A 26,714-nucleotide genomic window follows, 5' to 3' on the forward strand; every position below is an offset into this window, starting at 1 on the left:
TTGGGGCTTAAACTTAGGGCCTGGGCACTGTTCCTTAGCTTGTTTGCTTAAGGTTAGTGCTTTACCACTATACTTTCGGCTTGTTTTGGTTGGGTAGAGAGAGATAGAGTCTCATTCAAACCTTATTTCTTGGCATTCTTTTCTGTAAAACCTGAGTTTTAATTAAATTAGATTTGAGTTAATAGATGCAAAGTACCGAGAACCCTGCCTGGCCCAGGCTAAGAAAGTTGCATGCATGTATCTAAAATACTGCTAATTCTCTTTTTCCATTAGAATAGTTGAACCTCCAAAGGGAGATAAATTTAAATTATCAATGATTAATGCAAAGCTATGTTTCTGCTAGAAAGACAACTTAAATAGCTTCCCAATAACTGAAAGCCCTGTAAACATGAACTCTGATTTGCCACAAAACTAAATTTCACCCTGGGTTAGGTAGAAATAAAAGGAATTTGTTTCATTCAACAAATATACCTATAATCATAGTTACTTAGGAAGCTGCCAGCCTGGGCAGTAAAGTTCATGAAATTCATCTCCAAAACCATCAAAAAGCTGGAAGTAGAGCTATGGCTCAAGTGGTACAATATGCCAGCCTTCAGTGGAAAAAGTAAGGGACAATTCTCAGGTTCTGAGTTCAATCCCATGTACCAGCACACACACAAAAAAAAGAAACATCTCGGGCCAGGAGCATAGCCTAGTGGTAGAGTGCTTGCCTAGCATGCACGAAGCCCTGGGTTTGATTCCTTGGTACCATGTACACAGAAAAAGCTGAAAGTGGTGCTACAGTTCAAGTGGCAGAGTGCCTTGAGCAAAAAGTGTCCAAGGGCAGTACCCAGCCCCCCCCAAAAAAGAAAAATAAACATCTCTCAATGGTGAAAGAATATCTGTCTACCATGCAGATAGGCCCTGGGTTCAATTTCTACTAAGGAAGTGAGAGGGAAGCAATTCAGGCTTCAGAGATTGGACTTGTTTAGCATCTGTTTTCTAAATGGTCTCCCAAAGTGTTTTGAAAAACAGAATACTCAGCTGAAAAAACGATAAACAACGACTTGTAAACTTTATAAGCAGTATCCTAAAAAAATAATAACAAAAAACAAAAGAAGCAAACAAGAAAGTCAACCTGTTTGATTTAAGCATCAAAAAATATATATACACCCCAAACAGCAGTGTCCATATAAATACTTGTCTGTTGGTTACTTGCATTACTTTTCAAATTGTCTGTAAATATATATTTAACTATGCACCTTTTTTTCTTTACAACTTACAGATTTTACAACTGAAAACCAGACAGTTAAAAGACTGTGAATAAGTTTTAAAAAAGAAAGGTTGGCATTATTATATAACACAAAAATTTAAGAACAGTTTTGCCTCAAATATTTTTCACCAAATAGCACCCCAAAATGCGAATGCTCACTTTCTCATTCTCTCTCAACAACAAATGTTGATCAAAATCGCTGGGAACGAGGTAGAGACCGCCGTTTATAAAACACAGTGGAGGCAGGTGGAGAGCTTGAATCTTAACAAAACAACCTTACAGCAAAGCCCCCTTTACCCTCCAATCCTGGGACAACAAGTCCTGCAGTTCTCCCTCATCGTCGCTGTCCGTGTTCTCCTCTTCCTTTTTCTGCAGTTCTTTTATGGTTAGAACCTCTTTAAGTTTGTTCTTTATTTCGTCCTGGCGGTTCCGCAGATTCTCCACCCGACGGTAACACTCGATCTGCTCGTCAATCTCTCCGATCTGCCGGTCCAGCCGTCCCTCCTCATCCTCTTCTGCAACGATCGCTTCGGAGATGGTGTTGACCTGCCTCATGGCCTTCTGAAATTCGTCCCACTCTTTGTCCATCTGGTCCTTCGGGGCGTCGACCTTTCGTACCTTGGCGTCGACCTCGGGGTCGTCAAAAAACCCTTCGGGCAGTGCTTCTGCGGTGTTTTCTCTTCTTTCCACCACTTTCTCATGGATCTCTGCTTTCTCAATGGACCCCGAATGAGGAATCACGGGGGCCGGGGGAAGATCTGTATTAAAAGAACAGGATGGCAGCACACTCGACGCCTCCCGCGACGAGGAAGGCGAAGGTTCTTTGCCCTGGGCGTCGGAGGCCTGTGTGCCGCCGTCCTCGTTCTCTCCTCCTCCTCCTCCCCCCTCCTCGTCGTCGTCGTCGTCGTCCTCCTCCTCTTCGTAAGCGGGGAGTAGGCCGAGGCCCGCGGGTTTGGAGGCGGCGGCGGCTCGGGGCGCCTCCTTTCCCGCGGGCGGAGCGGCCGCGGCGGGGGTCAGTACCTGGGGCGCCGCGGCGGCCTTGGCTCTCTTGGCCTCCTGGCTGTCAGGCTCGGGCGCCTTCCGCTTAGACGAGGACGGAGGCGCTGCGGAGCCCGACGGCGCCTGGACGGCCTCCTTGGCGCCCTTCAGCTCGGCCACTCTCTCCCGGTGCTGCTTTCCCAGGACGTGGGTCTGCCACAGAAGCTCGCTCTTCACCGCCGTGTTACACAGGGCGCAGCTCAGCTGCCCCAAACGGTTGTACTTAGCGAATGGCGAGTCTATCTTCTTCCGGTTGGTGCTTTGACGCTGCTTCTCTTTCATCAACCGCCTCAGTTCTTCCTGGTTCACCACTCGCTTCCCCGCCGGAGTGCGGGAGGAGGTGGAGGACGCCATCTTGGCGACCAGACCTCCCGAGATTCCTGGCTCTCCGTTCCGGCGCGGCGTGACGGCGTCACTTCCGGAGGGGTGCCGATTGGCGGAAGTTGAGCCGAGTGGGCGTGGCGACCTGGTTTCGCCTCCCCGCTCGGATGCCGGCGGTTTTCGGCCCGGACGGTTGAAGCGATGGCGGCGATTAAAGCCGCCAACTCGAATGCGGAGGTGGCGCGGGCCCAGGCGGCCTTGGCGGTCAACATCTGCGCCGCCCGGGGGCTGCAGGATGTGCTGCGGACCAACTTGGGTCCCAAGGGCACCATGAAAATGTGAGGCGGCGGTTGGGGCGCCGCGCCGTGTGGGGGACGCGGGGTGCCCCGCGGGGCCCGGGCTTTCCGGGAGCCGCGGCGTCCCGTGTGGCCGTCAAGCTCTGTGCAGCAAAGCATTTCGTGTCGTGGGGCTCGAACTCCGGACCCGGGCGCTCCATCCCGTGAGCCACACGCAGCTCCGCCTCTGGCTCCCTGCTGGTTCTCGGGGGAGGAGAGGCTCGCGGGCTTCCCCGCCCCTCCGATCTCAGCCTCCTCCGCCGGAGCTGGGACTAAGCTCCGCTTCCTCCCCCCACCCCACCCCACCCCACCCCAACCCTCCCCAAGGCGGGAACTCTAGGCAAAGGCTCAGCCACCGCGTTGCATCCTCAGCTGTCCATCAGCCTGCCTTGGGTTTGCCTGGCAGTGTGTTGACATGGGAAGGGGTCAGACCCGTGTGCCGTAGTCTTCCTCCTGTGAGTGCTTAGGCCTGTGACTTGAACGCTCTGTGCCCACAGTTCTCCATTCTTTTTTCTTTTTTTTTGCCAGTCCTGGGCTTGAGCTCAGGGCCTGAGCACTGTCCTTGGACTTTCTCAAGGCTAGAGCTCTACCACTTGAGCCTCACCACCACTTCCGGCTTTTTTTCTATGTATGTGGTACCGAGGAATCGAACCCAGGTCTTCGTGCATGCTAGGCAAGCACTCTACCACTAGGCCAGACTCCCGGCCCCCACAGTTCTCCATTCTTACAACATAATCCTTACTTAGTGCCCTTGTTTTCTCTACACAAGAGGGAAAGGCAAAAGACAACATCCTGACAGGAACGGATAAACTATTACTAATAGCAAAAGAGAGCACTTAGTTACTGGATCCTGCGGAACAGAGATGAGATCGTTTCTCTACTTAAGGGGATCTAGCAGAACAGGTGTGTCAGTTATGTATGGAGGCTGGTCATTGTACTGAGGAATAACTGATGTAGACTGAAAAGATGATATTTGATCAGAGCCTTGAAAGAAGAATGAGTTCACCAGCTGGAGAAGAGCGGGCATGCCTACTAAGTAGACCAGTTTCAAGAGTAAGGAAAGCTGAATGATGTAAATGCAACAAAAAGCATGATGCATTAGGGGAGCCCGAAGACTTGCTTGAGAGGAAAGATTGGGAAAGGTCAAGAATGTCATTGGTAAATTACTTTGGATGTTACCTTGAAGGTGATGGAAAAATAAAAATCATTAAGGAGTTTTGGGGCAGGGAATTAACTGAGTTTAGGTTGCCTTTTAGGAAAATTCAATGTAGAGATTCAAGTTTAGAGAGGCTCAGGAATTGATCTCCACAATCCAGGGTGAAGGTAGTCAAGTTAAGATTCGAGACATATGTAAGTTATAAAATTGACAGCACTTGGTGATTAAAAGGGATGAGTGAGGGGAATTGAGGGAATAGTTCCCCCCAAATAAACCTGCAGGCTAGATACACATTTGTGTGGTCATAACTCATTGCTCTTTGAACCTGGTAAGTCCCCTTTGAGAATGATATAACATTTAAGTCCATCTGAGGGGAAGTGATTCTGTGAGCTGCAAATGGCGCTGTTTACCACAGGACAAGGGAAGCTTTCCAAATCAGTTCTTCACATTAAGAAAGTGGATGGCAAGTATCAGGAATGTCTTGCCATGTGAAGCTAATGACATCGTTGTTCTCGGAACAGGCTTGTTTCTGGTGCAGGTGACATCAAACTCACCAAAGATGGTAATGTGCTGCTTCATGAGATGGTGAGCTGATACTGCCCTCAACACCCTGCCCTCTCCCACTCCCCCACCTTACTGGGGCTTGAACTCAGGACCCTCCCTATGCTTGCTAGGCAGGCTCTCAGCTTTGCTGAGCCACACAGCTCCAGCTCCTTTGGCTTTGTTTTTTAAATGGGGTCTTGCATTTTTTTTCCCTGCTGAGTTTTGGGTCAGAATCCTTTTACCTGAGATTACAGGTGTTGACCACCACATCTAGTTTATTTTTTCATATGGGGTCTTAGTCACTTGCTTTGGTTGGATTGATTGGCTTTGATTCTGCACATAGCTAGAATGTTAAGTGAGAACCGCCATGCCTAACCTTGGGTCTTCCCTTTTTTTTGGGGGGGGGGATGGAGGACAACAAGATCTTGCTGTTTAGCCAAGGGTGCTTCAAATTTGCAACTCTTAATATTACACCACTGTGCCTGGCTGCTGTTGACTTTAATAACCTTAATACATTTTTCCGAATTTTATTAGCATGAGTTAATTGTACAGTGGGGATTCATTGTGCTATTTGCACTCATCCATATAATGTGCTTGAATCAAATTCACCCTGTCTGTATTACTTTCTTAAACTCCTTCCTTCCCTTAAACTTTGATAAATCTTAACTAAGGATAGGGTACAGTTTAAATATATGTCCTGTGTGACTTTATTTTTACCTATTAGAAACGTGTATGTATATATGGTATTAGGAATTGAAATCAAGGCCTTGCTAGGCAAACACTCTAACACTGAACTATATCCCCAGACTTGAACAATTTATATGTCTTTAAGCCAAAATGAATAAATACTACAGTATTTGACATACCTGTTAAGCCTCAATAAATTTTTTTGTCTATCTCCAAATATTTGTATAGTCCAAGTCCATTACATATTTTGTAATTATGGAAAAAATCCTTTGCAAATTTTCGTAAATGAATTCCTCCTTGGGATGGAAGAACTTAATCTGATGGAAGTGTCATTGCATTGTGAAGCCAAGACTTTTATAAAATGTTTGGACTCCATTAGTTATCAATTATTAAATTTTGGACTTGTCATTTATTAAGTATTGACAATATCAAATGTGAAAACATGTAGAATGGAGCTTTTCCATGGTTTAATTGTAGTACTGTCCCCTAGGTTATCTAGGTTTTGGTGGCCTCCTTTCTCTCATTCCTCTCTTTTAAATATTTGTTGCCTACTTTTTGCAGCAAATTCAGCACCCAACTGCTTCCTTGATAGCGAAAGTAGCAGTTGCCCAGGATGACATCACAGGAGATGGTACCACTTCAAATGTTTTAATCATTGGCGAGTTGTTAAAGCAAGCAGACCTTTACATTTCTGAGGTATTCACATTTCACACTTTATTTTGAGCAGTTTTAAAAAGTGGCTTAATTTTAGAGGGTACAAGTTAATTTTAATCAACATATTCTGGTCAAATATAAGTAGAAATAATAATGAACCTTCTAGGCCAAAGCAGTGCAATTATCATACATCTTGTTAAAAAATCAAGTGGGGGGCCTGGAGTTTGGCCTAATGGTAGAATGCTTGCCTAGCATGCACGAAGACCTGGGCTCGATTCCTTGGTACCACATACATAGAAAAAAGCTGGAAGTGGTGCTGAGGCTCAAGTGGTAGAGCTCTAGCCTTGAGAAAGTCCAAGGCTCAGGCCCTGAGCTCAACCCAGGACTGGCAAAAAATAAAAAAATAAAATAAAAAATGAAGTGCGTAATACATGTATAATAAAGGTAAAAATATTATCCTTATACATGTTAGTAATGACCTAAAAAAGAAAATTCCAGAGATAATTTGAAGCCAAATTACTCAGCTTTGAGCAAATAGCTAGAGAAAAATGACTAAAGGTTTCCTACTTTGTGAGATTACCTTTAGCAATCACCTATCCTAGCTAGATCCCTCCATCAAGTGAGATCACCACATATGAACCCAGAGGTATATTCCTTCCTTGACATTACCTACTTGAATCTGTCCTTTATTCATGGACTATTTCAGCAAAGCACAACCTGGTCACCGGGCCAAAAGTATTACTCCTTTGTGCTTCATTTACTGTTGTGGATTGTCTAAATTCAGTACCAGCAACTTATCTCAGAATGCTTTTGACTGTAAGTAATCAGATGCTGGAGTAAAACTTGCTTAAACTACCTCCTGTATAGAACATTGAGAGATAAGGCAGAATCTAGGGTTGCTGGTATGCAAGTCTTTTCTGTCTCTGCTCTATCACACATAATATACTTCCAACCTAAGACTAATTTCCATCTTGAGTATATGACCATAAGAGGAAATCAGTGCTACTTGCTTCAGCAGGAGAGTGCAAGAAAGAAACCATTCACCCTTCCAAGGAGGACTAGGTGTGGTTGCATCTACTTTATGGCACTGTATTGAGCTACAACACTTTGGTGTTACTGGAGTTTTTGTTTTTGGCCAGTCCTGGGGCTTGAACTCAGTGCCTGAGCACTGTCCTTGGGCTTTCTCAAGGGTAATGCTCTACCACATGAGCCACAGCACCTTTTTCTGTGTATGTGATACCAAGGAATCAAACCCAGGGCTTCATGCATGCTAGACAAGCACTCTTACCACTAGGCTATGCTCCCAGTCCATTACTGGAGTTTTAAGTGATTGCCCAGTAATGGAGAAGAGGCTACAGAGGGAGATAGGAGCCAGATCATGAAGCATGCAGAGTATGTTAGTGAAGAATCCTACACTTTGCTGGGTGGTGAGTAAATTAAGCAAAGCAGCCTGCTAATGACTGATGAGGGCAGAGTGGCATTTTAAATATTAGATGACAATTTTAAGGGTGTCAGGATCTGAAGTTCTCCTAGCAGTCAAGATCCTTGTGAGCTCTAATCAGAAAAAAAAATTCTATTAGCCCAGGTTTTTGAGGCAGGTCTTATAATTTTAAATCCTGCCCCCAGTTCTGGACTAGCACACACACATATTTCATATATACACACATTCATATACACATGTATATATACATGTATTTATATGACATACAAGACTATATATGATATAACATTTTCCAAGTGGTATGAGAATAACTGTAGGTTTGAGTTATATGTTACAGTATACAGTATACATTTTGTTGTTGTTGATGGTGGTGGACTTTGAACTCTGGGCCTGGGCACTGTCCCTGAGCTCTTCAGGGCAAGGATAGCTGTCTATCACTTGAACCACAGTGCCACTTCCAGTTTTCAGTTGGTTAGTTGGAGATGAGTATCTCACAGACTTTTGTGTCCAGGATGCTTTTAAACTGTAATCCTCAGATCTCAGCCTCCTGAGTAGCTAGGATTACAGGAATATACCAGTCCCAGGGCTTGAACTCCTGAGCACTGTCCTTGGGCTTTCCTCAAGACTGGTGCTCTACCACTTGAGCCACAACACCACTTCTGGCTTTTTCTCTGTATGTGGTACTGAGAAATCGAACCCAGGTCTTGGTGCATGCTAGGCAAGCACTCTACCACCAGGCCAAACTCCCGGCCCTTCAGGAGATATTTTTAAGAACCAAGGTAATTCTCTTCTATGACTACTGTACATACATATGAAATAGGAAATTAATATTAACATGATACATCCACACAGTGCTAACCTTCTGGGTCCCCCCTCCACACCACCAAATTTCATTCTTCTAATAGTGTCCTTAGCAGATGACGACAATCTAGGATAATGCATTGCATTAGCTGTCATGTCCCTTTAGTCTCATTTAAAATGAAACAGTTCCTGAGCCCCTTTTATGCTTCATGGCATCGCTACTCTTTTTTTTGTTTTTGTTTTTGGCCAATTCTGGCGCTTGAACCCAGGTTCTTGGGCACTGTCCCCGAGCCTCTTTGTGCTCAAGGCTAGTGCTCTACCACCTGGGCCCCAATGCCACTTCCAGCTTTTTTGAGTAGTTTATTGAAGAGTCTCATAGAGATTTTTCTGCCCAGGTAGGCTTTGAACCATGATCCTCAGATCTCAGCCTCTTAAGTATCTAGAATTATAGGCCTGAGTCACCAGTGCCTGGCTGACATTACTGCTCGTAAGAAATGTGGCCTAGCTATTTTGTAAGAAGTCCCTACTTGTCTGTTTCTTTATGGTAAGACTCAGGCTACTAATTTTTGGCAGTAATAGCATGGAAGTGCTGTTATGTTCTTATAAATGCATCCTGCCAGGAGACACAGGCGATGCTCTTTTATTACTGTGACCTTAACTTTGATCGTTGGGTAAAGGGGGTGACAACCACTTTCTCTAAATCAATGCTGGTTTGTTTCCTTCCCATTGAAAGGAGGGTTGTCTTCTGAACCTATTTAAAAGGGCACTGAATGATAATTTTAGGGTGGAAAAAAGAATTAAATGCTAGGCCTGGTGGGGCATATCTGAAAACACAGCACTTAGGAGGCTGAGGGAGAAGGATCATGAGTTTGAACTTGGGCCACTTAAGTATAGCCCTGTCTCAGGAAGGAAAAAAAAAGGTGACTTTTATAAATTTTTGCACTTGTACCTTTTTTGGAAGTTTGAGATTGTTTCAAATACAAAGCGCTGGAAAATGTACATATAAATTCATTTAATGTCATGAATGCTGATAACATTTACTTTTTTTGGGACATAACCTATTAATAGGAGAGGGTACTTTTACGTTGGATGAATTACTTTGTAGTTTTTAATTTTATATTGCTACAATAGGGCCTGCATCCTAGAATAATCTCAGAAGGATTTGAAGCTGCAAAAGTAAAGGCACTTGAGGTTTTGGATGAAGTTAAAGTGAAAAAGGAGATGAAAAGAGATACCCTGTTAGATGTGGCTCGAACATCTCTACGAACCAAAGTTCACGCAGAGCTGGCCGATGTGCTGACAGAGGTATGTGACAAGTGTTTGGTATTCACAGTGAGTATGAGCAGACCATGGTCAGCATTTCTTTCCTGTGTGATAACCATGATTGACTGTGAGTTTTTAAATGTAGCAACAGGAAGGCAAACAATTATAGTCGTATATGTATACAAGATTGGTCAGAAAAGTATTTGTCATTTTTTTAAAGTACCATAATACTTAACACTTAAGTGACTTGAAAGTTGGAGGGTCTTGGCACTCGCGGATTATCTGCTGTGGAGCCCTTGGGTAGCAGAGGGGTCTCAACTTAGAGCTCCATCTCCTGTGACACGGGGTGACACAGGAGGAGGTGGCACTTAAGGCCATTGTTTTAATGAAGCATGATTGATTGGCTGGATATTTTAGGAACGCTTGTTAAGGTGATTATCAGTTGACTATATTAGTGTTTTTCCTTAGCTGTGCAGTTTCTGAAACTTCCTAATAACCAAATTCATAAGACATTGACATACAAACCAGGATACCATGTTACTAATTTACTTTGAGAAATACAGGTACTGAGTAGGGGGGGGCACCTGAGTTGTTTTTGCTCATGCCTCCTTACCAGTAGGTACTATGGAAATCACATTCCTGACGATGACTTGCTGAGCAGTCAGAAGGAAAGCTCTGCTGCTTTTGTCTTTTTTTTTTTTTTTTTTTTTTACAGTGGTGGGGTTGAACTCTGAAGGCCTGAGTGCTGTACCTGAGTCACAGTGCCACTTCTGGTTTTCTGGTGGTTAATTTAGTGCCCGGGCTGGCTTTGAACCTTCATCCTCACATCTCAGCCTCCTGAGTAGCTAGGGTTACAGGTGTGAGCCACATGGCCCAGCTTCTTTTCTGCTTTTGAAGAGTGATCCGGTGGCCTAGGTCTTTCTGCTTAGGACAGCCCCTTTTCTGTTGAACCTATGTACACACTTGTCCAGTGGCCTATGTCTCATTTCTTCTTAGGTGCCACAATTAAATGTCCAGATTCACTCTCCTAAGACACAGTGGATTTTGGTCTGGTTTTACTATGTTTTAGGTTGTTTATCCTGTAGTTTATAATTCTGTAGCTAATTATTTTCATATTTGTATTTTGAGATATACAGGAAGATGTGATGTGTTGTGCTCTGCATCCTAAATTGCATCTGTCTGCCAAAAACGGAGGGCTCATGCTTGTAATCTCAGCTATACATGAGGCTGAGACACCACTATCTCAGATCCAAATCAGACATACCCAAGATTTTCTTATCTCCAGTTAGCAAGAAGCTGGAACTGAAGATGTATGGCTCAGGTGGTGGAGAACCTGCAGTGAATGAAAGAGCTAAGCAAGAGTGAGAGCCCCTGAGTTGAAAGCCCGGTGCAGACACGGACACACACACACACACAAACACACACATCCGTACATAAACACACATGCATATTCCTGCAACATGTGGCAACATAAATGAGATATGTTTCTCTGCAGTCTCAATTTTACTTGATGTTTTTGGGGAAAGCGTTATTTTTACACTAAAGAATATATGATGTGTGATACGCTACGATGTGATGTACGATGCAAATGTTGTGGCATGGCACAGCAACTCTTCATGATAAGAGAGATTAAATATTTCATGTTACTCTCGAGGAAATGGAGACTTTATTTTGTTTGTTTTCTTTTTGTCTTATTTGCTTGTTTATCTGTGTTTGGGGGGATACGGGAGGTACAGAATGGAGGGACACAGGCTGAACAAATGCAGCAGTGGCACTGGGGAAAACCGGGCATGAAGGAAGCGGTGATATTGTGGAAAAGAAATGTACTCATTACCTGACTTACAACACCACCTGTATGATTACAATTAAAATACGTGAAAAATCGCAGTAATGACAAGTTATTATGACCTGCGAATCTGAGCTCTTTTGTTCATTTATACCCTTTCCCTGTCCTTTAATGTGTGTTTTGACGGGAGTTTGAGTCGTGTTGGAGGCGGAGGCAGCAGTGGCTTGGCACCGAGTTCTGGAGACCGGGTTCCTGTCGAGGCACAGCCACTGTTAGATAGTATCTGTAAAAAAGAAGTTTGGACTGCACGATCTCGGAAATTCTCTTAGTTCTCTAAAGTATCCGTTGGCATGTTTATTGTTGTGTTCTTTTTTCCAGGCAAAGTCTATCTATAAAGCCCAGGTTGACCTTGAACTTACTTGGATTTTTTTTTTTGCCAGACCTGGGGCTTGAACTCAAGGCCCAAGCACTGTCCTTGGGCTTTTTCCTCAAGGCTATCATTCTACCACTTGAGCCACAGTACCATTTCCGGTTTTCCTGTGTGTGTGTGTGTGTGTGTGTGTGTGTGTGTGTGTGTGTGTGTGTGTGTGTGTGTGTGTGTGTGTGTGTGTGTGTGTGTGTGTATGCATGTAGGTGGTACCACTAGGCCAAACTCCTTGCCTAACCTTGAACTTAGAACCCTCCTACCTTCGCTTGTCACACCAAGTTCAGCTCTCCACTGGTACTGCTTTTCCTTAGTGTTGGTTTTGCCTTATTTTTTTTTAAAGCTTGAGGTCCTCTGACTTGTTTAGTGTAGTTCCTATCTAACTGGATTACTTGAGCCTCTCGTTTTTTTCTTTTAATATTTATTATTAATAAATAATTTATTATTCTTATCCATTTCTCTTTCAGGCTGTGGTGGACTCTGTTTTGGCTGTTAGAAGACCAGGTTATCCTATTGATCTATTCATGGTAGAAATCATGGAGATGAAGCATAAATCAGAAACAGATACACAGTAAATGAATTTGATAATACGTAACAATATTCTGTGTTCTAGGATATTTCTTCATATATTCTTTTTCTTTTTCCCCCCGGTTCTGGAGTTTTATCTCAGGGCCTTGTGCTTGCTAGGCCTCTTACACCTAAGCTATACCTTTACCCCTGCTTATTTTAATTTATTGTCCCAGTCCAGTGTTGGGACTGTGATCCTCCTGTCTATGCCTGATGGGTAGCTGGGATTATAGACACAAGACACTGCTACTAGCTCTTCCTTAGATACTTTTCAATAATTTCATTAGTTGCTTTTCCTCTCCTCCCCCTGGCCAGTCCTGGGGCATGAACTCAGAGTCTGGTCACTGTCCCTGAGCTTCTTTTGCTCAAGGCTAGTACTCTGCCACTTGACCCACAGCTCTTTGCTGGATTTTTGTTTTATGTGGTACTGAGGAATTGAACCCAGAGTTTCATGCATGCTCAGTAAGCACTCCTACCACTAAGTCACATTCCCAGCCTGTCTCTTGCTTTTGTTCAACATCAGAGTATTGATTCAATACATATTAATTGAGTCAGATGCTTCCTGAGTGCTGGAATGAAGAGTAAACAAAGCAATTTCCTTAATTTAACAAAGCAATTTCCTTTCTAATTTAACTAGAAAACAAACTAATCTGTATTGTTGCATGTGTTAATTTGTTCCTTTTCATTGCTGTTTAATATTTTCTTGTGTCACTATTGTATAGTTTATTGTATATTTTTTGTGTTACTATTGTATAGTTTTTAAAAATTCATTCTACTATTGATAGGCACTTAAGTAATTTTCAATAAGTGGTCTTTATGAATAGTGCTTCTATAAACTATGTGACATCCTTTCGTTAGATATAAATTTGTTCCCTTGACTTTTTAATAGGTGGTGTGTGTGTGTGTGTGTGTGTGTGTGTGTGTGTGTGTGTGTGTATTTGTGTTATTTACTTGTTCATAGAAGTTCTATTTTGTTCTTCCTTAAATCTGCCATGTTGCTTTTTCTTGCTTTCTATTCTCCACAAATCTTTTCAAATTTGCTTTTTTTGGGGGGGGGCTAGTTTTCTGAATTTTTTAATCAGTTACTGTTTCATGAAAAATCCAGACAGCATTTCATCCATTATATGCCAATTCAAGAAAAGTAGTTTTATTGTTATGAGATGGATGTTTAAATAAGGCATTGTCTAGTTTTGTTTAATATAGACCTATAAACATGGGGGTTTGGGGAGCCTCAGCTTCTGCTTTAGCTATTGTCGGCTGGCTGTTAGGACTGGCCCCCAGCACCAATGAAGCACCAAAGCGAATTACAGGCAGACTGGAATGCTAGAAAGGAAGTGCTGTTGTCAGGGCCACCTTAGCTTCATCTTTGTGTGTGTGTGTGTGTGTGTGTGTGTGTGTGTGTGTGTGTGTGTATGTATGTGAGTGTGTGTGCGCGCGCGTGCGCATATGTGTGCGCCAGTCCAGCTCAGAGCCTTGGCAGGCCCTTAGCCTTTTTGCTCAAGGCTGGCACTGTACCACTTGTGCCATGGCTTCACTTTGGGCTTTTTGTTGGTTAATTTAGAAATAAGAGTTTATAGACATTCCTGCCAAGGCTGGATTTTCAGAGCCATGATTTTCAGATCTTAGTCTCTTGAGTAGCTAGGATTACAAGTGTAATCCCTCTGTGCCTGGCTTCTTGCTTTTCATTTAGTTTTAGAGTTGGAGACCAAATGCAATGTCTCAAGTCTTCTAGGTAGGCACTCTACTATCTGATTGACTACATTTTCAGCTTCAGTTTTCCTTTTTTTTTTATTAAAGAATTTATTAACATTGATTTTACATCATATTTCAAATGATGTATTTAACAAATAAGTATTCATGAAGGGAATCTCTATGTCAGTTTTCCCTTTTAATATCTTGTTTTATATACAGTTTGCCCTGAAAATGATCAGGATATCCCTGCAAATATTTCCCCAAGGCATTATATATTTTGCAATGCCACCAAATGGCTGAGTTCTTATTTGTTGAACGGTGTCCTATTGTTAGACATTTGAGTTAATAATTTTAGTTGTAGACAATGATTCTGAGCAAATGTTCCAAGAAAGTCATTGTGTACTTGTTACTATTTGATCCACTATTTCATATTTTTGAGCCATGGAACTTGGAGAATAATTCTGGTTTGACTTTTCCTTGTGACTTACACACTAATCAAGCAGCTTCTCTCCCCTAATTTTGCTAATTACATGTAAGAATTGAAGTTGGTTCAAGAAAACCATGTACCCTATGCTAAAACCTTGAGTATAATTCTAAGTAAAAAATATTGTGTGTATTTTAATAGGCTGATCAAAGGATTAGTTTTGGATCATGGTGCCCGACACCCACATATGAAGAAGCAAGTGGAAGATGCATTTATCCTTACCTGCAATGTATCACTGGAATATGAAAAAACGTATGTCTTAGTTTTTCTTTATAACTTGAATTTTTTTTGGAAAAGTGCTTTTTATTTATTTATAGGATAAATGCTGTTTTTCTTTTCTCTCTGGCCCTTCCTTCCATTCTTCACTAGCTTGTGGGGTTTTTCTTTTTTTGAGGTGGGGTCTTGCTATGTTGCCCAGATGGCATTGAATTTGCAACCTTTTTGCCTCAGCCCCCAGAGTGCTGGGATTATAGGTATATGTTACCATGCCTGGCTGACTAGTTTGTTCTTATGAATCTTTTTAGAGAGGTGAGCTCTGGTTTCTTTTATAAGACTGCAGAAGAGAAAGAACGATTTGTAAAAGCTGAAAGAAAATTTATTGAAGATCGAGTACAGAAAATAATAGACCTGAAAGACAAAGTCTGTGCTAATTCCAACAAAGGATTTGTTGTTATTAATCAAAAGGTGAGAAGGAAGGAAAGCTTAGCTGTTCATTTGTGAGGGTTTTCAGCACTTCTCAAATGTGGTCTATGGACCCCTGGTGGGTTTTGTTTTTTTTTTTCAGGGAGCCTGAGGTGAAACTGAGTTCCCCATTTCCATGACCATCAGTGCCTTGGTACTTTGATGGTGGATGGTGTACAGTGATGGTGGAAGGCCAAGTATGTGAACCCATTGGCGTCTTGCTGCAGCCCAGGCAGTAGCACTGCACACTCCCATATACTTGCAGAAAAACTGGTAGCTTCTTAAGAAGGGCTTGATGAAGTGATTACATTTGTAGTAAAGTCTGAAGGACACACAAGCAGTTCTGCTGTATACCAAAACATGGTGGTTGTCTTGAAGGAAAGCTCTTGTGAAATTGAGCTGTGAGAAAACTAGCCAGTTTTGTCATGGAAAGTCATTTTTATTTGGAAGAATGACTGTAAAATTGTGATTATTTAGATTTGAGTATTTGGTAGATTCTATTCTGAAAAATGACTGAAACAATTATATCACTTCAAAGAAGACATCTGTCAGTATTTATTGCCAATGGTAATTTGAGCTTAACTCAGTGAACCAATATTTTCTAAATGACTGAAAAACAATGAATGATTTTAAATAAGTTATTTAAAGTGCAAGACTAGTAGATTTTAATGCAAGAGAATCTGAAAAGTTCATTATATTGTTTCATCTTCTACACTGAAACCAACCTTTGAGAAGTGTGTGTGTGTGTGTGTGTGTGTGTGTGTGTGTGTATGTGTTGGTACCAGGTGAGTACTTTGAGTCTGGAGCCTTAGATTGCTTCCTTCACCCATCTTGACACCTGCATGTGCCGGTACTTAGGGCATGAACTCTCACTTAGCTTTTTCTCTCATAACTAATGCTCTACAATTTGCCCTATACTTCCAGTTTGGGAAAAAAACGATGACATTTTGAGTTTTGTTTTACATGTACTATCAGAAAAATATCTATACTTATCTCAAGGGATAAAGCTCTAGCCTTGAGAAAGTCTAAGGACAGTGCTCAGGCACTGAGCTCAAGCCCAGGACTGGCAAAAATAAGTTTATTATTCAAATGGATTAATAAATATTTCTAAATTTTTCCTAGAGTAGTTATAGCTTATATAAAAATTTAGACTTGTATTTTAATTTTATTATAAAAGTGATATACAGATTGGTTACAGTTATATAAGAAAGGTAATGAGTATATTTCTTTCTCTTTTTTTGTTGGTCATGGGGCTTGAACTCTGGGCCTGGACACTGTCCCTTGACCTCTTCAGCTCAAGGCTAGCACTTTACCTCTTGAGCCACAGCCCCACTTCTGGTTTTCTGGTGGTTAATTGGAGATAAGAGTCTCATGGACTTTCCTGCTGGAACTAGCTTTGAACTGCAATCCTCAGTTCTCAGCCTTCCAAAGTAGCTAAGATTACAGGCATGAGTCATCGGTGACCTGCGAGTACTTTTTTTTTTTTGAGCAGTGTTTCCCCCTCTCATTTTCTCCCATTTTCCCTCTCCTGACTCCTCTCCCCACCCAGTTGTAAAGTTCTTTTTAAAAAATGTAACTTTATTGTTGTTATTAGGGTGGTGTGCACAGGGATTGCCGATTTATAAGTTTGGTAATGGACACATTTCTTCTTGGACAACATTACCACTTCTGTTACTCTCTCCTAGTTCCCCTCATGTTCCCGAAGTATCTACTGAGCACCATGACTGCATTTGTTCACCTTCCTCCCTGCATTTCTACAAGAGACAAAAAACAAATCACACTTTAGACTTCTCATAATTTCTTTTTGTCAGTTGTGTGGTTTGAACTCAGGGCCTGGGCACTGTTCCTGAACCTCTTTGTGTTTGAGGATAATATTCTACCACTTGGGCCACAGCACCACCTATGCTTTTTTTTGAGTGGTTAATGGGAGATAAGAGTCGCACAGGGACTTTTCTGCCCTGTCTGGCTTCCAACCAGATTCTCAGATCTCAGCCTCTCAGTCTTCTCAGTAGTTAGGATTACAGGCCTGAGCCACCAGTGCCTGGCTTCCCCATAATTTTTTTTTGTGAGTTATGGGGCTTGAACTTGGCGTGGGCACTGTCCCTGAGCTCTTCAGCTCAAGGCTACCGCCCTACCCTCAACCTAGCCCCACTTCCCGTTTTCTAGAGGTTAGTTAATTGGAGATAAGAGTTTCAGGTTCTTTTGTGCCCAGGCTGGCTTTGAAACTGGATCCTCACATCTCAGCCTCCTGAGTAGCTAGGATTATAGGTGTGAGCCTCTGTGCCTGGCTCTTTCTCATAATTTTTAAGAGTATAAAGTAATAGGCTCAACACCTGTAATCATAGCATGCTTGTATATATGTGTGAATATATGTATATATACCTGTCAGAATGAATCTCTTTGAGTTGTTAATAAAAAAATGTGAGAAAAGTATGTTTAAAGCTGGGCATGGTGGCTCATGCCTGTAATCCTAGCTACATAGGAGGCTGAGATGGGAGGATTGAGGTTCAAAGCCAGCCTGGGCACTAAAGACTGTAAGACCTTTTTTTTCTTTTTTTTTTTTTGTGGGTCATGGAGCTTGAAACTTGTCCTGGGCGCTGTCCCTGAGCTCTTCAGCTCAAGGCTACCGTCCTACCCTTGAGCCAACCCCTACTTCCCGTTTTCGAGAGGTTAATTGGAGATAAGAGTCTCAGGTCCTTTTGTGCCCAGGCTGGCATTGAACCTTGATCCTCAGATTTCAGCTTCCTGAGTAGCTAGGATTATAGGTGTGAGCCACTGCACCCCGCCCCCCCAAGACTGTGAGCCTCTTTTTTTTTTTTTTTGCCAGTCCTGGGTTTGAGCTCAGAGTCTGAGCACTGTCCTTGGACTTTCTCAAGGCTAGAGCTCTACCACTTGAGCCTCAGCACCATTTCTGGCTTTTTTTTTTTTTCTATGTATGTGGTACCTAGGAATTGAACCCGGGTCTTTGTACATGCTAGGCAAGCACTCTACCACTAGGCCAAACTCCCGGCCCGCTGTGAGACTCTTATCTCAAATTAATCACTAGAAGAAGGGAAGTGGGGCTGTGGTTCAAGGGGGAAGGGTGATAGCCTTGAGCTGAAGAGCTCAGGGATAGTTTCCAGGCCCAGAGTTCAAGCCCCACAACTGACAAAAAAAAAAAAAAGGAACAAAATATGTTTATGATGAGGGGTATTATCAGTGTAGCACTTGCTTAGCATGGTTTGACCTGCAGCATAGTTAAAATAAAAACAGGTTAAAAATGTGTAACTTGGGCCAGGAGTTTGACCTAGTGGTAGAGTGCTTGCCTAACATGCATAAAGACCCAGGTTCGATTCCTTGCTACCACATACATAGAAAAAAGCCAGAAGTGGTGCTGAGGCTCAAGTGGTAGAGCTCTAGCCTTGAGAAAGTCCAAGGACAGTGCTCAGGCCCTGAGCGCAAGCCCAGGTCTGGCAAAAAAATAAAGAAAAAAAAATTTGAAAAGAAAAAAGAAAAAAAAATGTGTAACTTTTATGTTAATTTGATTATAGGGAATTGATCCATTTTCCTTAGACACTCTTGCAAAACATGGAATAGTAGCTCTTCGAAGAGCAAAAAGAAGAAACATGGAAAGGTAAGCTTATAAATTATGTATTCTCAATTTTTTATAAATGGTTATACTGTGGCTTGAATGCATGTCCTCATACTCTTCCTGGGCCTTTTCTTTGTTCATGACTGGTACTCTACCAGTTGGGCCTGTACTTTGGGTGGGTGTACTTGCACATGTGCGTGTACTCATGTACACCAGTATTGGCGTGTGAACTCAGGGCCTGGGCGCTGTCCCTTAGTTTTTATCACTCAAAAGTGGTACCACTTGAGCCACAGCTTAATTGGAGATAAGAGTCTCAGGGACTTTTTTTCCTGGGCTGGCTTCAAACTTCAATCCTCAGATTTTAGCCTTCTGTGTATGTAGAATCGTCCCAGATTTCTCATATGAGTTGCTTTTCCTCCTCCTCCTCCTCCTCCTCCTTTCCCTCCTCCTGTTCCTCCTCCTCCTTTTCCTCCTCCTCTTCCTCCTCCTCCTCCTCCCCTTCTTTTGTCTCCTCCTTCTTCTTTTGTTAGTCCTTGGGCTTGAACTCAGGGCCTGGGTACTGTCCTTGAGCTTTCTCAAGGCTAATACTCTACCACTTGAGTCACAGCACCACTTCTGGATTTTTTTTGGTGTGTGTGTGATACCAAGGAATCAAACCCAGGGCTTCCTGCATTCTAGGCAAGCATTCTACTATGAGGCCATACTCCCAGCTCCCCCCCCCCCCCTTGTTTTTTTTTGGTCTGTTGTGAAGCTTGATCTCAGAGCCTGGTTTCTGTCCCAGAGCTTTAGTGCTAAAGGTTTGTGCTCTACACCTTTGGCTTATAGCTCCACTTCTGCTTTTGGTGGTTAACTGGAGATAAGAGTCTCATGGCCTTTTCTGCCCCAGACTGGCTTGTAACCATAGTCCTCAGATCTCAGCCTTCTATAGTAGTTAGGATTACAGGTGAAAGCTAACAATGCCTGGCTTGCTTTGGTTATTATTATTTTTTTAGATAGATTCTCACTTTTTTTTTTTTTTTTGCTAAAGACCAGCCTCAGATTGAGATCTTCTCAATCTGCAAGTGTATGGCATTGCAAGTGCATGCCACCATACCTTGTGTGTGTGTGTGTGTGTGTGTGTGTGTGTGTGCATTAACACGATATACCTGACAAATATGTATAATTTATAAATTAAAACCACCCAACAAAGTAATACAACATAATGCAGCTTTCTGTGCTAGATATTTGCTAGATACTCTTTCACCTTAAACATTTTCCATAACCAGAGCTATGGTAACATAATGTGTGCTTTCAGACTTTGTCTTGCTTGTGGTGGAGTGGCTATGAACTCGCTTGAAGACCTTTCTATAGATTGCTTGGGACATGCTGGTCTTGTGTTTGAGTATACGTTAGTGAGTATTTCTGTGAATAGTGGTTATAAAGTGGACCCAAGCCTGTTTTTAATGCTAACCTTTAAATTTGTATTTTGAACTGACTAACCAGTAGAATAGATTTTAGGATTACTTGAATGTTTAGAGTTCGAAATTTATTTACTCTTGATGGTTTTTTTTTTTTTTTTTTTGCCAGTCCTGGGCTTGGGCTCAGGGCTTGAGCACTGTCCTTGGACTTTCTTAAGGCTAGCACTCTACTACTTGAGCCTCAGCACCACTTCCAGCTTTTTGCTATGTATGTGGGGTACCAAGGAATTGAACCCGGGTCTTCGTGCATGCTAGGCAAGCACTCTACCACTAGGCCAAACTCCTGGCCCCTACTCTTGATTTTTTTGAGACAGAGTCTTGCTATGTAGCCATGGCTGGCCCCAACTACCTATCCTCCAGCCTTTGTTTCCTGAGTGCTGAGACAACTATTTTTAGACATATCTTTAGTGAGGCTTGATTTAAAAAAAAAGTCACATGAAGAGTGAATTCTAGTATAAACTAGGTCTTGATTTTATAATGTTACTGAACAGTGAAAAAAATTTTTTGGTTGGTGGTAGGGCTTGGACTCAGGGCTTGGGTGCTGTCCCTGAGCTCTGCAGCTCAAGGCTACTGCCCTACTCCTTGAGCCACAGGGCTACTTCCTGTTTTCTAATGGTTAATTGGAGATAAGAGTCTCAGAGACTTGAGTGCCCTGGCTGTCTTTGAATCGTGATCCTCAGATCTCAGCCTCCTAATTAGCTAGGATTATAGGTGTGAGCCACCTCGCCCGGCACATTTCCCTATTTCCTTGTGGCTTTAATTTTACTTTTAAAGAAAATAGCTCTTTTCTTTTTTCCAGTCCTGGGATATGAACTCAGGGCCTGAGCACTGTCCTTGGACTTTTCTCAAGGCTAGAGCTCTACCACTTGAGCCATAGCACCACTTCCAGCTTTTTCTATGTATGTGGTACTGAAGAATTGAACCCAGGTCTTGGTGCATACTAGGCAAGCACTCTACCACTAGGCCAAACTCCCAGCCCCCCAATTTTTTTTTTTGAAGAGTAGCTGCATCTTCAGCCTTAAAGTTATGTCTTTGTGTTATCCTTTAGGGTGAAGAAAAGTTTACATTTATTGAGGACTGTGTTAATCCTCGCTCTGTCACCTTATTGGTCAAAGGACCAAATAAGCATACTCTCACACAAATCAAAGATGCCATAAGAGATGGGCTTAGAGCCATCAAGAACGCCATTGAAGATGGTAAGCTCTTTCTGGTGATGGACACACTAACCTTACATTTATAAGTATTGATGAATAGCGTATCTTTTATTTTCAAAGACAGGAATGATCAATGTTTTCTCATTTCACTTTGGACAATTTATGATTTGGATTATAAACATTTTCCTTTGGAGTATTCTTTTTAAAACAATGTACAGTTGCATCATATTGGAATATTCTTAATGGTATGCTCCTCCATTAATGAACTCCCGTTTATGAAAGGAAAATTACTTCATTCAAATGTTATCATATCATCTTTAGTATTAAGTGCTTTTTTCTGTTACTGGAGACTTGTTAGGCAAGTGCTCTGCCACTTCACCCATGCCCTCAGCCCTTTTGTTTGTGTTTGCTTTTTTTTTTCTAGTCCTAGGGCTTGAACTTAGGGCCTGGGAACGGTCCTTGGGCCACAGCACCACTGTCAGCTTTTCTTGCATGTGTGGTACTGAGGAATTGAACCCAGGACTTTGTGCATGCTAGGCAAGCATTCTACCACTAGGCCATGCTCCTGGCCCACCATGTGCTTGGCTTTTGAGGCAGAGTCTTATACAGTTTGACCTGATTGGGCTCAAACTTAGGATTGTCTTGCCTTTACATTTTCAGTAGCTAAAACTACAGGCAAGCACCTTCCACACTGAGCTTAGAGAATACCATGGAAGTGATTTTATAGTTCTACAAAGGAATAAAGTACAGAGCATATATGTGTGTTTTTTCCCCTCTTCATACTCTTCCTTAACCTTACCTGCTTAAGGCTGACATTCTGCCACTTGAGTTATAGTTCTGCTTTCAGCTTTGTGGAGGTTAACTGGAGATAAGACGCCTGGACTTTTCTAGCCTGGCTGGCTTTACACTAGGGCCCTCAGATCTCAGCCTCCTGAGTAATAGAGACACCCAGAGCTCTTGCTTAGAACAATAAATCCACACCGCCTAAGTTTTTTCATAGGCAGCAATTTGAGTTCTACTTCAACCTAGAAAACAAATATTTGGGGCCAGGAATTTGGCTTTGTGGTAGAGTGTTTACCTAGCATGCACGAAGACAAGGATTTGATTCCTTGGTAGCACATATATAGAAAAAGCCAGAAGTAGTGCTGTGGCTCAAGTGGTAGAGCGCTAACCTTGAGAAAGCCTAGGACAGTGCTCAGGTCCTGAGGACAATCCTTCCTGGACTGGCAAAAATAAATAAATAAAAGGAAATAAAGAAAAAGAAAAAAGAAAACAAGTATTTGATTGAGACCCAAGACTTCCATATCAAAAACTGGTGAAATTATCTTACCTTAAACAATTTCATATGAGGTATTGCAATCATTTGTAAAGAAATATCTTTTCAATGTAGCCATAGAAAAAGATGGAAGCGAAAAAAATGTCTACTCATACCTGCCAGAGACTAAACAATAAGGTAACTTGTTTATAGTTATTAATCTGTGCTATGCTTATTTAACTTCAGAATGCTTTCTAGTACAACTGACATGCAACTTATTGGATTTCTGTATGTATTTAAATACATTTTGCAGATGGGCAAGATAATAGCACACACTTCCAAAGCTTGCTTTTTTCATCTTCCTTTTTTAGTGTGGCATAACTTGCCATCAACTTTTTTTTTCTCCTCCAAATAGATTGTGTGGTTCCAGGTGCTGGAGCAGTTGAAGTAGCCATAGCAGATGCTCTTGTTCAGTACAAGTACAGTATTCAAGGAAGGGCTCGCCTTGGGGTCCAAGCTTTTGCAGATGCCTTACTCATAATTCCTAAGGTACAACCATCCGACTGGCCAGATAGCAACTGTTTAACCTGAAGACCTTTGATTACTAATGGCTCATTTTATCTAAAGCAGATTAGACAAACAGGTATTTGTTGTCATCCCTACTAAGGTTTTTTTTCTTTGGTGTTTTACAACTCAAAAGAGAACCTTTTGGGGGAATAGCTTAGAATCCTTTCAGAAGTTGAGCTAAAAGTCAGATTATTTCCTGGCAACCAATTTTGAACTTTCAAAGTTGAAGTAGCTCAAAAGGTTTCTACAGAAATGGTTTGTGATTCGCCAATCATAATTTAAAGCTAAGAATTTTTAAAATTTAATTCGATTCTAGGGTAGATCTTTGGCTAGCGGTATCTAAAATGTCATGACTATAATTGTGGAAAACATTAACTTCAGGCTGTTTTAGCATTCCCCAATACAACTAGCCTGCATTTGTTACTGCTGTCCTTCCTAAACAAGGAGAAAAGCTAGGATATGTATATTTTTTTAGTGTGACAGAAGGTCAAGGAGTTACCATTTCTTTCTTTTTGTCTTAATTTGGTTAGAAATATAGAAAAATGAATTCAAGTACATTATTACTGTGAATTAAAAAATCATTAACAATACTAACAAATGTCTTTTAAGTAATTTCTATTACAGTTATTTATAATTGTGAATCCTCATTTTCCTTTCCCCAGAGCAGCATGATCATTAAGGAGTGAAAGGTTCATAGGTTGGAGTTTAGGTCATTTTTTGTCCCTTCTCACCACAGGTCCATGGCTCTTCTAAAGCTTCTGCAAATAGACTGTCATTTTTTAGCAAGGGCTTGGGAGAACTGGAATGACTCTTCCTTCCACATATGAAGTCTTTCTCACAGAAAGAAATTACTGTAGTGTTCTCAAAACTTAATGCAATATGCATAAGAAAAATGTTTTAAGTAAATATAACTACCGTGCATGTAAAATAATATTTTGATACAGATAACAATGTAATTCCTCAGAGATGATGACTGTAATATGGATATGTTTTCGTAAGACTAAAGAGTAGTTATTTTTGTATTTGAATTTCAAGTATAAATATGTGAAGGCATTCCATACATATAATTATCACTATTTTTATTCTTGAAGGTTCTTGCTCAGAATTCTGGTTATGACCTGCAGGATACACTAGTGAAAGTTCAGGCTGAGCACTCAGAATCGAAACAACTTGTTGGCATAGACTTGAACACAGGTAAGAAACTGAACAAAACTTAGCTGCTTGATAGATGGACTCTTCTTCAACGATCCAGGTCTTCACGTAAGAGGGTTTGGGTTTGAGTGATTTTATTATTTAAATTTTGAGTGCCTCTATTTACTATTTGGTGTTCAGCATTTAAGAACAGAACAAGTCAAGTTTCTAGTGGCTCATACCTGTAATCCTAACTACTCAGGAAGCTGAAATCTGAGGATGTTAATTTGGTTTGAAGCTAGCCAGGGTAGGAAAGTCCATGAGACTCTTTTATCTCCAAGAAACTACTCAGAAAAAGCTGAATTAGGCTGTTACTGAAGTGGTAGAGCAGTTAGCTCTGAGCAAAAGAAACCCAGGGACAGTGCCCAGGCCCTAAGTTTACGCCCCAATACTGATGTGTGTGCACACATGTACACATACACACACACACACACACACACACACACACACACACACACACACGAATGTAATTGAGAACCACACACTAATGGCTCACTCCTGTAATCTTAGCTACTCAAGAGACTGAGATCTGGAGGCTAGCAGTTCCAATCCAGCCAGGGAAGAAAAATCCGTGATGCCCAGTGGGCATGAAGCCCCACTAGTACTGCAAAAAGAAAGCAAGGAAACAAAAAAGGAAATGAGTAACAGAGCGGGGAAGAAGGGTGGGAGGGAGGGAACAGTGGAAAGAAGAAAGGGAGGGAGGAAGGGAAGAAGGGAAGAAGGAAGGGCGAGTTTAGAGTGTACGGTGGATGGTACTTGCAGTCCATCACTGACTGGACTTAACAACACAGAAGCCATGAAAGCAGGTTTTGTACCTTTTAGATATTGCAAAGAATATATCAATCAAAATTGACAGAATATATCAATAATGTGGTATCAAGATGATGTCTTGTTACTTTCAGGGGAGCCAATGGTAGCAGCTGATGCAGGCGTTTGGGATAATTATTGTGTGAAAAAACAACTTCTTCACTCTTGGTAAGTTGACAATAACAAAGAGAGAGAGAGGGGGGAGAGGGAGAGAGAGAGATATCTTAGGGATGTGACTGCTAACATCAAATCTATTTTTGTCACCTTACAGTAGAAAAGTTATCAAATATATGATAATGTGTGGTATCTAGTTATTAAGACTAGCTTCTGTCCTTTTACAACCACTTTTATTAGTAGTAGAAACATAAGTAACAGGAAAAGTTACTGTTTATTTGGGGTGAGAGAGAAAGGAAATTATGTAACTAATATTACCTGTGTACTGTGGAAAATTGAATGATGTGCTTAAAGATGAGTTCAGTTTTGCTGGAATAGAAATCAGGCTTGTCAGCAAAGGGTTCAACGGTTATAATAGTGGTTATAATAGTTTGATCTTGTAAAATCTCATGCCAGCATAACTGGAGGAAAAGGGCCTTCACACTGAGGATTGCTGAGGTGGGGTGGGTGTAGATGGGGGCAGGTGGAAAGCAGGCTTTGCTCATGTGCTTCTTTCCCCTCAGCACAGTAATTGCCACCAACATTCTCCTGGTTGATGAGATCATGCGAGCAGGGATGTCTTCTCTCAAAGGGTGATTCAATTCAAAACCAGCTCTTCTGCAAAACAAGATTTAGTAAACCTTTCATCCACTTGCTATTGTACAGCCTGAGTCAGTCTTAATTCCCACAAAATAAATGCAGTTTACATCCTCTCAAAAACAGTCTCAAAAATGTTTCACGAGGGTATAAAGCACAACAGAGGTATTTTCACAGTAAAGGAATAATAATGGGACTATTTTCTTTTGAGTCCTAATTCCCTCCCTATATTATATGCTATTGCAGTTTTATAAAGTAGAATCTATTATGGTTCTAGGTAACTTTTAATTATTCATACGTAGAACATAAGTTTTAGAGTACACACTAGTTTTTTTAGTTCATCACGTTATGAATATAAGTAAGATAAAATGCTTTATTCTCCCTCAAAAGTCTTTTGGGAACTTTTTGCTGCCATTGTTTTCTTTCAGATATATGCTTTACTTTTTAGCAAGTCCAGGTTTGGATTACCCTTATTTATAATGCCTTACTCAATTTATTATATTTTACCTAGCTCGGTTTGATAGATTGATTGCCAGTCCTGGGGCTTGAACTCAGGGCCTGGGCACTGTCTTTGGACACTTTTTGCTCAAAGCTAGTACTTTGCCATTTGAGCTACAGTACTACTTTTGACTTTTTCTGAGAATGTGATACTGAGGAATTGAGCCCAAGGCTTCATGCTAGGTGAGCATTCTACCACCTGATAAGAGTCTCAGGTCCTAGCCGGGTAGTGTGGTGGCCACGCCTGTAATCCTAGATACTCAGGAGGATGAGATCTGAGGATAGAGGTTCAAAGCCAGTCCGAGCACAAAAAGACCTGGTCCTCTAGAAAGCGGGAAG

The 26,714-nt window shown here is 41.7% G+C and overlaps 2 protein-coding genes across 2 annotated transcripts; one reads left to right on the plus strand and one right to left on the minus strand.

Annotated features, from left to right (window-relative positions):
- Window positions 1-1,035: 1,035 nt before the first annotated feature.
- On the minus strand, window positions 1,036-2,699 carry Znf830 (zinc finger protein 830). The gene has a single exon (XM_090351253.1). It carries the CDS (start codon window positions 2,642-2,644, stop codon window positions 1,529-1,531), a length of 1,116 nt encoding a protein of 371 aa, XP_090207379.1. The 5' UTR covers window positions 2,645-2,699; the 3' UTR covers window positions 1,036-1,528.
- Window positions 2,700-2,736: 37 nt separating this feature from the next.
- Window positions 2,737-26,000, plus strand: Cct6b (chaperonin containing TCP1 subunit 6B). Its single transcript, XM_090351252.1, has 14 exons — window positions 2,737-2,949; window positions 4,624-4,687; window positions 5,894-6,028; window positions 9,360-9,533; window positions 12,169-12,272; window positions 14,586-14,696; window positions 14,969-15,128; window positions 18,656-18,738; window positions 19,991-20,087; window positions 21,202-21,349; window positions 22,978-23,111; window positions 24,221-24,323; window positions 25,223-25,295; window positions 25,805-26,000. The coding sequence occupies exons 1-14, from the start codon at window positions 2,813-2,815 to the stop codon at window positions 25,875-25,877; spliced, it is 1,596 nt and encodes a 531-aa protein (XP_090207378.1). The 5' UTR covers window positions 2,737-2,812; the 3' UTR covers window positions 25,878-26,000.
- Window positions 26,001-26,714: the final 714 nt, after the last annotated feature.

The sequence above is a fragment of the Megascapheus bottae genome, chromosome 17 (genome assembly GCF_031878675.1).
Source record: "Megascapheus bottae isolate mThoBot1 chromosome 17, mThoBot2.hap1, whole genome shotgun sequence".
In the NCBI taxonomy this organism is placed as follows: domain Eukaryota; kingdom Metazoa; phylum Chordata; class Mammalia; order Rodentia; family Geomyidae; genus Megascapheus; species Megascapheus bottae.